The sequence below is a fragment of the Benincasa hispida genome, chromosome 5, assembly GCF_027475165.1.
Source record: "Benincasa hispida cultivar pf3 chromosome 5, pf3_genome.v1.1, whole genome shotgun sequence".
Classification (NCBI taxonomy): Eukaryota; Viridiplantae; Streptophyta; class Magnoliopsida; order Cucurbitales; family Cucurbitaceae; genus Benincasa; species Benincasa hispida.
Window position 1 is genome coordinate 41,534,764 of NC_143482.1, and position 10,652 is coordinate 41,545,415.

The following is a 10,652-nucleotide window of genomic DNA, read 5'->3' on the forward strand; positions in this document are numbered from 1 at the left end:
TAGAGAGGATCTAGGGTGTACGAAAGAGGTACACACTCAGTGGGTTATGTCTATAAGAAAGAGGTGTATACATAACTAGGTATACGAAAGAGGTATACATTCAGTGGGTTACGTATATACGAAAGAGGTGTATACATAACCATGTGTACGAAAGATGTACACATTAAGTGGGTTATGTGTATACGAAAGAGGTGTATGCAAAACCATTTGTACGTAAGAGATTGTGATTCCTTCGGGACTCACCAATGGTTGTGGGTCCTACGGGACTTACTAGAAGTAGTGAGCATACTTAACTACAGTAGGATAGAAACAAGTTTTTCATGTATGTATATGTCTCAGGAGGACTAGAGCAGTTTATATGTTTCACTAAAGGTAGGCATCTAGAGGACATAGAAGTCCAGCCTGACTCCAATAGTGGGGTTACTTACTGAGTATTTTTATACTCACCCTTTCTTATATTTATGTTTCAGGTAAGAGTAGGGACGCACTGGCGAATGACAAGCGGAATTCGTGATCGAGCCACTGGGACCAGTTTTATGCTTCTGCTCATGAGATTTAAACTTCTTTTCATGTTTTTCTTAGCTTCTAGTGTTGATGTTTAAAACTTACTGTTAAGAATCAGTTCCAGATTTATTTATTATCATTTATGATTTATGGGTACCCTACCATTGTTTTTAATATTTGAAATTAAATGCAAAGTCTTTTAAATTTACCTTATTTAATTAGCATTTATTTCACCATAATAGAGTGTCGTTTTAAGTACCAAGCATGCATGTGTTTAGTAACGGCCTAATTTACGTCCTAGGGGGTCAAGTCGTATCAGAGCCCATATTTTGGGTTCTGTAAACTGACTTACTATGTAAGTCTAGATAGTCCTTGTGGCCTAGTAACGGATCCCTCGTCATCGCCAGGTACGTTCTACTGATGAAAGTTTCAATGCATACATGAGATTAGTGATGTAATGTTTTAATAACATGATTTCTGAGAATGACACAGAGCTAGATAGTTAATTTATGAGTTCATGACAGGACATGGCACCTAAACCTAGAGCAAGAAAGACAGTTAGAGAAAAAGTGCAAGCAGAGGGAGGTGAGAGTAGCCAGACTGTCCTGGCAGCTCCAAATCCGCCTATGACCCGAATTGATGAAAAGGCAATGGAAGTAAGAATTAGTGAAGCTGTCGCATCCTCCCTAATGGGAAAGCTACAGGAGCTGATTCGTAGCACGATGGCAGGACAGACTGCCCAGACCCAGGCTCAGGAGGAACCGGTGCCACCCAAGCATTTACAACAGACCCGACCGTAGGATAGAGACATGCAAGGCCTGTCTCTTGAGGCTAAACATCTGAGAGATTTCAGGAAGTATGACCCTCGCTCCTTTGATGGATCATTGGGGGACCCCACCAAAGCAGAGATGTGGTTGCCATCTATTGAGATGATATTTCGTTTTATGAGGTGTCCAAAAGAGCACAAACTTCAATGCGCAATTTTCATGTTGACTGGTAACGCAAAAATCTGGTGGCATTCAGCAAAAAAGATGATTGATACCAGTGGGAAGCTTGCAACCAGGGAGCAGTTCAAGGAGAACTTTTATGAAAAGTATTTTTCGGCCAACACCCGGTACAACAAGCAGGCAAGATTATTAAGCTTGAAACAGGGAGTTATGCCAATGGAGAAATATGAACAAGAATTTTATAAGTTCTCCCACTTTTCTCCTGAACTAGTAGCCACCGAGGCAGCGGGGACCAAGAGATTCATCCAGGGTCAAAGGAGCAGACTGCGAGGCAATACATGCCTTGGACCTCAAAACATATGTTGCGGTACTGCGGGCCGCCGTGAGGATTGATGCTGACTCCTAGGTGGGAGAGGAATACATGAGGTCACTCAGGATTGGGACCTCCGTGGGTTAGAAAAGGAAAGCAGACCAAAAGACTTCTGAGTCTCAGCAAAAGAAACCTATTACTATTAAAGAGGAAAAGCCGATTTGTAACTCATGCAGAAAGCGTCACTGGGGTCGTTGCTTGGTTGGAGCAGGGGTGTGTTATCGTTGTGGACAGGAAGGGCATATGACATATGGGTGCCCTAGTAGAAACACTACAAATGGTAGGGACCAATCTTCAAGTCAAGACCTGGCGGGTTCAAGTGGACAGCAGCAATGGAATAGGAATAGTGCCACAACCTGACATGAGGTGGGGAAGTCGGACACGGTAGTGAAAGATAAATTTACATTTTAGATCTTGACACTCTAGGTTTGTTTGAGACTATGTTTGCTTGCCTTCTTTTGTATGCTTAGTTAGTATAAGAGACCATATATGTTTCGTTATTCCTATGCAAAGTTTTTTTTTTCAGAAATGATCTTTCGATGACGAACCTTCTTTAAGGGGGGAGAATGTAATACCCCAAATTTTGTTAGTAATGTAATTTAAGTCATTTATATTAATTAAGGACATTTTGAAATTTTTGGAAGTTCAATTTTGATTATTGGGATTTAATGTAAATGGGGATTTGACTTTTAATTTTGGAATTTTTTTTTTTGAAGAGGAATGGATTTTATATGTAGGATATGTCTACAAGGAAAGAATAGAAGAAAAATAAAATGAAATAAAGTAAAGTAAAATCAATTAAAATTTTATTTTATTTCATTTTTCTTTTTTCTTTAAAAAACAAAAATAATAAATCTTTCCCTCACCCCTCTCCTTCGTAACCGAGACCCCCCCTCCGTTTTTAGCAACTTTTTCAAATGGCAACAGCCACCTTGTCATTGTTAAGTACCAAAAAACTAACTGGCAATAATTTTTAGACATAGAAACACGTGATCACGACAATCCTAATCATCGAAGATCTCATGTTCGCTCTCACGGAGGCTTGTCCTCCTATTCCAGCTCTAAATGCCGCTTAAAATGTTCAAGAGGCATACGAGTGATGGACAAGGGTGAATGAGAAGGCTCAAGCCTACATCTTGGCAAGTCTTTCTGGCGTCTTGGCCAAGAAACATGAGCCTATGGTCTCAGCCTATGAGATCATGGAGTCCCTGCAGGGGATGTTTGGACAACTGTCTAAACAGCTTATGCATGAGACTCTTCAATTCATATTTAACTCCAAAATACAAGAAGGCACCTCTATTCCTGAACATGTGCTAAACCTGATGGTCCACTTCAATGTGGCGGAGTTGAATGGGTCTACCATCGATGAGGGCAGCCAGGTTAGCATAATCCTGCATTCTTTTCTGGAGACCTTCTTGCACTTTGTTAGTAATGTGATTCTTAACAAAGTGAAGTATAACCTTACAACTCTCCTCAATGAGTTGCAGACATACCAATCTTTACTGAAAAGTAAGGAGAGGCAGAAGGGCAAGGAAAATATTGTTTCATCCTCTAGGACGTTCCATAAGGGTTCGACCTTAGGATCGAAGTCTGCACCTTCTTCTTCTAACTCTGCAAAGGGGAAGAAGAAGAATGGTGGTAAAGAAAAAGGGAAGGCACCTGCTAACCAACCGCATGTCACCCCAAGGAGGCATCCACAAGTTGCTAAAGGATAGTGTTTCCATTGCAACCAAGATGGACACTAGAAGAGGAACTGTCATCGATATCTGAAAGAGAAGAAAGCTGCCAAGGCCGATAAAGATAAATATGATTTACTTGTGCTTTAAACTTGTTTAGTGGAGAATGATGATTCTACCTGGATAATTGATTCAGGCACCACTAACCATGTTTGTTCTTCTTTTCAGGAGATTAGATCTTGGCGGCAGCTAGAGGTTGGTGAGATGACGATGTGAGTAGGCACTGGGCACGTCATCTCAACTGTGGCAGTGGGAGGACTCCAGTTAGCTTTATAGAATAGGTTTCTCATTTTAAATGATGTATATATTGTTCCTGAACTAAAAAGAAACCTTATTTCTGTAAAGTGTTTACTGCAATGTAAATACACTGTTTCTTTTGATTTGAATAAAGCATTTATTCATAAAGATGGTGTTTTTATTTGCACAGCAAATCTAGAATTGAATTTATATGTGCTAAGACCGTTAGCCATTAATTCCCTCCATAATACTGAAATGTTCAGAACTGTCGTATCTCAATCAAAACGTAGACAAATTTCTCGAAAAGAAAATGCCCAACTTTGGCATCTACGTTTAGAGCACATCAATCTCAATAGGATTAAGAGATTGGTGAAGAATGGACTTCCAAATGAGTTAAAAGAAAATTCTTTACCTGTATGTGAATCTTGCCTTGAAGGTAAGATGACTAAACGACCTTTTACTGGAAAAGGTTCTAGAGTTAAGGAGCCTCTTAAGTTAGTACATTCTGACCTTTGTGGACCTATGAATGTGCGAGCCCAAGGTGGCTATGAGTATTTTATCAGTTTTACTGATGATTACTCTAGGTATGGATATGTTTATCTTATGCAACAGGAGTTTGAATCCTTTGAAAAGTTCAAGGAGTTCAAGGCTGAAGTTGAAAACGCATTAGATAGACGGATTAACACACTTCAATCAGATCGAGGTGGAGAGTTTTTGGACTCGGCATTCCAGGACTATTTGATAGAACATGGAATCGTTTCCCAACTCTCATCGCCGGGTACACCTCAGCAGAATGGTGTAGTGGAGAGGAGAAATAGGACCTTGTTAGAAATGGTTCACTCGATGATGAGTTACGCTTCCTTACAAGACTCGTTTTGGGGTTTCGCAGTGGAGACTGCAGTGTACAAACTCAACTGTGTACCCTCCAAAAGTGTTGCAAGAATACCTCTGGAGTTGTGGAACAGGCGTAAAGTTAGTTTACAACTTCCGCATTTGGGGTTGCTCTGCACATGTGCTTGAGGCTAATCCCAAGAAGTTGGAACACGGTCGAGATTGTGCCTCTTTGTAGGCTACACCAAAGGTACACGAAGGGGTTATTTTTATGATCCAACAAAAAATAAGGTGTTTGTTTCAAAAAATGCTACTTTCCTGGAGGAGGATCATATAAGGGAGCACAATCCACGAAGCAAAATCGTGTTATGTGAGCTTTCCAATGAAACTACTGAAACTTCAACAAGAGTTCAAGTCTGCTACATCAATAAGAGTTGTTGATGAGAGTTCACCCAGTAGGTTGGTTCCATCTCAAGAGTTGAGGGAACCTCGATGTAATGGGAGGGTTACGAACCCACCCGTTCGCTATCTGGGTTTCACGAAAATCCTTGCTATGGTAGTAGATGGAGACGTTAAGGATCCGTTGTTATATAAGAAGGCAATGGAGAATGTTGACCAAGATGAATAGGTCAAGGCCATGGATCTCGAAATACAGTCTATGTACTTCAACTCAATATGGGATCTTGTAGATCAGCCTGATGGGGTTCGCCCCATAGGTTGTAAATGGATCTACAAGCACAAACGGGGTGCAGATGGGAAGGTACAGATCTTCAAGGCTTGACTTATGGCAAAGGGTTATACCCAGGTAGAGGGAGTCGACTATGAGGATACTTTCTCGCCTGTTGCCATGTTAAAGTCGATCCGCATCTTCTTGACCATTGCAGCTTATTATAATTATGAGATCTGGAAAATGGACGTCAAGACGGCCTTTCTGAATGGAAATCTTGAGGAGACCGTTTATATGGTGCAGCCCAAGGAATTCATAGCCTAAGGTCAAGAGCAAAAGGTTTGCAAACTGAATCGGTCCATTTATGGACTGAAATAGGTGTCTCGATATTGTAACATACAGTTTGATACGACGATCAATTCGTATGCCTTTGACCAAAACATTGATGAACGTTGTGTCTACAAGAAGATCATCAACGTTTCATTAGTCTTCTTAGTGTTGTATGTAGATGATATCCTACTCATTGGGAATGATGTAGGTCTACTGACTACAGTTAAGAACTGGCTAGCGACCCAATTCCAAATGAAAGATTTGAGAGAGGCTCAGCTTGTTCTAGGTATACAGATCTTTTGGGATCGTAAGAACCAACTGCTAGCACTGTCTCAGGCATCATACATTGACAAGATGTTGCTCAAGTACTCGATGCAAGACTCCAAGAGAGGCCTACTGCCGTTCAGGCATGGAATCACTTTCTCTAAGGAAATGTGTCCTAAGATGCCTCAAGAGGTTGAGAAGATGAGACGGGTCCCATATGCATCTGTCGTTGGCAGTTTGATGTACGTGATGCTCTGTACTCATCCAAACATCTGCTACATTGTGGGTATAGTCAGTAGGTATCAGTCTAACCCAGACCAGGGTCATTGGACTACAGTGAAGAACATCCTCAAGTATCTTCAGAGAACGAGGGACTACATGCTCGTGTATGGTTCGAGGCATTTGATCCTTACGGGATACACGGATTCTAACTTTCAGACTGATAAGGACTCTCGCAAGTCCACATCAGGGTCAGTCTTTACTCTTAACAGATGAGCTGTAGTGTGGCAAAGCACGAAGCAGGGGTGCATCGCCAACTCCACTATGGAGGCGGAGTACGTAGCGGCTTGCGAAGCTGCTAAGGAGGTCGTCTGGCTCAAGAAGTTTTTGACAGACCTGGAAGTTGTTCCAGTTATGTCTAGGCCCATTACCCTCTATTTTGATAATAGTGGGGCAGTGGCGAACACCAAGGAACCTAGGAATCTCCGGCACGGTAAACACATAGAGCGGAAGTATCATCTGATCCGCGAGATAGTGCATCGAGGGGACATGATCGTCACGGAGATCGCTTCGGAGCATAATGTTGCTGATCCGTTTACGAAGGGTCTCATGGCTACAGTGTTTAAGGGTCACCTACGGAGCATAGGTCTATAGGATCGCCCGCGGCTGGATTAGGACAAGTGGGAGATTTTCTTGTACTGGGCTTTTATGCCCTAGTTTATTGTTTTGTACTAAGTTTTTTGTACACCCCACTTCGCTTTAGGACAAGTGGGAGCTTGTAGGGGTTTATGCCCTAAAGTCTCGTGTCCTGTAGTTTGTAAACAGTATGTACGAACACTTGTGTTGTTAATATATGATATTTACTTCACATCTTGTATTTTGCTCAGTTAATTGTTTTGTTTGCTTTACCACAAACTAATAAACATAAAATCCCTGATTATCTGTATGTGACTCAAGTATATGGTGACATACAAGAGGATCATGTCTTGAGTGATAACCAAAATGGTCTGTAGTATATGGATATAGGAGGGAAACCTTATCCTGGTAACGCTACGGATGCGGCCCGCTTTGTAGAATGGTCACAAGTATTGTGACTTGTCACATATGGTCTGATCCTGATCATTTGTATTGGAGACATGAGAGCGGAGGCATCCTATACAAAGAGTTTGTATAAGACCTGACCACGAAGTGTTAACGTCTCGTTATACAACACCTTCATGACAGAGACTTCACTTCACTAGGATGACCATCGGTAACATGACCTCAATCCTGAGTTAGTTGGGAACTCCTGCCACTGGTTAATTATATATGATATAATTGGCTAAATGTATGAGATACATTATTTTGGAGGAAATTAGATATAAATATGATTTATATCAAGTAGAGGAGAAAATATTATAGTAGATATGTGATATCAAACTATAGGATATAAATATAATAGGATTATATTTATTTATTAATTGATTGATTAATTATATGATAATTAATCAATTCTTCCACGTTCAGACGTGGGTAGTGGGCAGCGTCGATTATGGTAACCGGCTGGTTAAAAATGAAAAGCGTTTTTATTTTTCAAATCATGCATTCATTTTTTTCGTTCGCCTAAAAGAATTCGTGAAAACGATCGCGAGAGCCTAAACGATATTACCTCTTTCGTCTAAACGATCGTCTATCTCACGATTTCTCTAAACGATCGTATCCGTTTTTCTTAAACGATCGTTCAGCCTTTCCTACACGATCTGTAACTCTTCTATACGATAGGCATTTCCGCTATACGATAGTACTGTATTATCTCGCACTTGCTTATCCTCTACACGAATCGTTGTCCTCTGTCCTCTACTAAACTCACCAAAGCCCACTCTTTGGGTTTTCACGCCGAGGATACCTGGGTTTCACTAGTGGTGGTGTCGTCCCTACTGTAGTGTTAATGTAAGTACTGATCGTGTTGTTGCAGTCGACATACCCGCCGGGTGTTGGTTTGTATGTCACCACATACATGCTTAAGTTACATAATGATAACCAAGGATTTTATGTTTATTGGTTTGTGGTAAAGCAAATAAAACATACAACTGAGCAAAATCAAGATGTGAAATAAATATCATAGATTATACAACACAAGCATTCGTACAAACTACAGGAAACGAGACTTTAGGACATCAACCCCAACATGTCCTTATACCAAGATGCCTTAACATACATTATTGCAACCTTCATGCAAACATTTGAACTCAACAGACTTTGAATTTGATCTTGTAGTCCTAAATTGAAAATTATTCTAGTTCTAAATTGAAAATTATTCTTCACTACATTTATGTAAAAACACTTTGAAAGTACTTCCTTACTTTCAAATATACTTTTTACCTTCAAATCACCATAAAAAAATCTCTAATAACTTCATCATTTAAGTAGAAGAAGAACCTAAACATAACATTCTATCACCATCATCACCTACACTACTAATTGAACTCACACTATTAATAGCAGTAGAAGACCCTTCCAAAGAACAAACACTTACATGAGCAACTAATGGATGTCTACTAATTGTATCTTTAGCCAAAGTCAGATACCAAAAAAATCCTTATCCTTTTTTATTAGAACCACAGTTTGAATACTATTTTTACCAAAATCCAAACAAATCTACCAACCCAGTCAATTGAATCTTTTCATATATTAAACCAACTAAATTGTTAAAATTTATATAGTCATCTACCAAAGTTCCACCAGCCTCATAATTCTCATAGTAGTGATAATCATTCCACTATCCTCCATCAAAAAACAACTATAGGAATAGTCATGGTATTTTGCAAAATGTAAATATATATATATATATATATATGAGAAACTCATTGAAACTCTATCACTAAGATTTTGTAAGAAACTCATAATTAAAATATTCAATAGTGATAGATAGAAATAAAGTTATATCTTTATCTATAAGTGATAGGCAAAGATAAAACTCTATCAGCGTCTGTCAGATAGACAATGATAGAGTTCTATCTATGACTATCACTATAGATATGTATAGTGATAGACACTATCTATGTCTACCTTTGTCTATCCGGTGTTCCAACCATATAAACTATTATAAATGGAGTGAAGATCAATCAAATATAGAGTTCTATCTCTGTCTATCCCTGATAGACAAAGATAGAAGTCTATCTTTGTTTATCTGTGACAGAAAAGGATACAGTTCTATCTTGGCATCTATATTGTCTATCTGAGATAGACAGAAGTAGAGCATTATCTCTATCTATCTGAGATAGACAAATAATAATATAATACATCATCAATCATTTATGCACTTTCAGTCGAATAAGATATTGATTGTGTTCAAAATTTTAAGAATCCGATGATTCAACCATATAAGCTATTATAAATTGAGTGAAGATCAATCAAAGATAGAGTTTTATCTTTGTTATCCCTAGAAAAGATAGGTGTCTATCTTAGTCTATCTCGGATAGACAAAGATAAAGTTCTATCTCTGTCTTTCTGAGATAGACAAATAATAATACAATATAACATTAATCATTTATGCACTTTCAGTTGAAGAAGATGTTGATCAAGAACCCGATGTTCCAGCCATATAAGCTATTAGAAATAGAGTGAAGATCAATCAAAGATAAAGTTCTATCTTGATAGACAAAGATAAGCGTCTATCTGTGTCCATCTGTGATAGACAAAGATAGACTTCTATCTTTGTCTATCCCCAATAGACAAAGATAGGCATCTATATCTATCTATCTGAGATAGACAGAGATAGAGCACTATCTCTGTCTATCTGAGATAGACAAATAATAATACAATACATCGTTAATCATTTATGCACTTTCGGTAATAAGATATTGATCGTGTTCAAAATTTTAAGAATTCATTGTTTCAACCATATAAGCTATTATCAATTGAGTGAAGATCAATCAAAGATAGAGGTCTATCTTTGTTTATCCCTAAACAAAGATAGGTGTCTATCTCTGTCTATCACAGATAGACAAAGATAAAATTCTATCTCTGTCTATCTGAGATAGACAAATTTTCAATTGGGACATTAGAGGAATTATTTCCAAGTTCTTTAAGGTAAAATTTGACCTTTTTTGTTGTGCAACGGTATTTGTTGCAAACTTTTATTGTAAAATTGAATTATTTACCATTTAATTAAAATGTCAAAGCTATTGAAAATATATATGTACAAATATAGCAAAACGTTATTGTATATCAACAAACATTGATAGACATTGATATATATCTATCAATGTATTTGTAATAATCAGTGTATTTTGGTATTTTTGTAAATAAGTTTGCTTATTTTTTTATATTTGAAAACAACCATTGAATGAACTTAAAAAAAAAAAAAAAAAAAAAAAAAAAAAAAAAAGGGGTAAAATTAGGTTAATTCGTGAGAAATGTTTTTTTTTTCCTATAAAAATTTTCGATTAGGATCATGAGACCCTTATTTCTTAAGTTCGTACATGAGAAAATAGGGCCTTTACACTATAATTGTCATCTGGCTAGTAAATAAGATTTTTTCAAAAAAGATTATAAATAATCAAAGG

At 38.1% G+C, this 10,652-nt stretch overlaps 1 protein-coding gene across 1 annotated transcript; it reads left to right on the forward strand.

Annotated features, from left to right (window-relative positions):
• Positions 1-1,313: 1,313 nt before the first annotated feature.
• On the forward strand, positions 1,314-1,844 carry LOC120077319 (uncharacterized). The gene has a single exon (XM_039031201.1). The coding sequence runs from the start codon at positions 1,314-1,316 to the stop codon at positions 1,842-1,844; it is 531 nt and encodes a 176-aa protein (XP_038887129.1).
• Positions 1,845-10,652: the final 8,808 nt, after the last annotated feature.

Excerpts from the sequence above, each read along its gene's own strand:
- LOC120077319 (XM_039031201.1), top strand. The coding sequence starts at position 1,314 with ATGCAAGGCCTGTCTCTTGAGGCTAAACATCTGAGAGATTTCAGGAAG.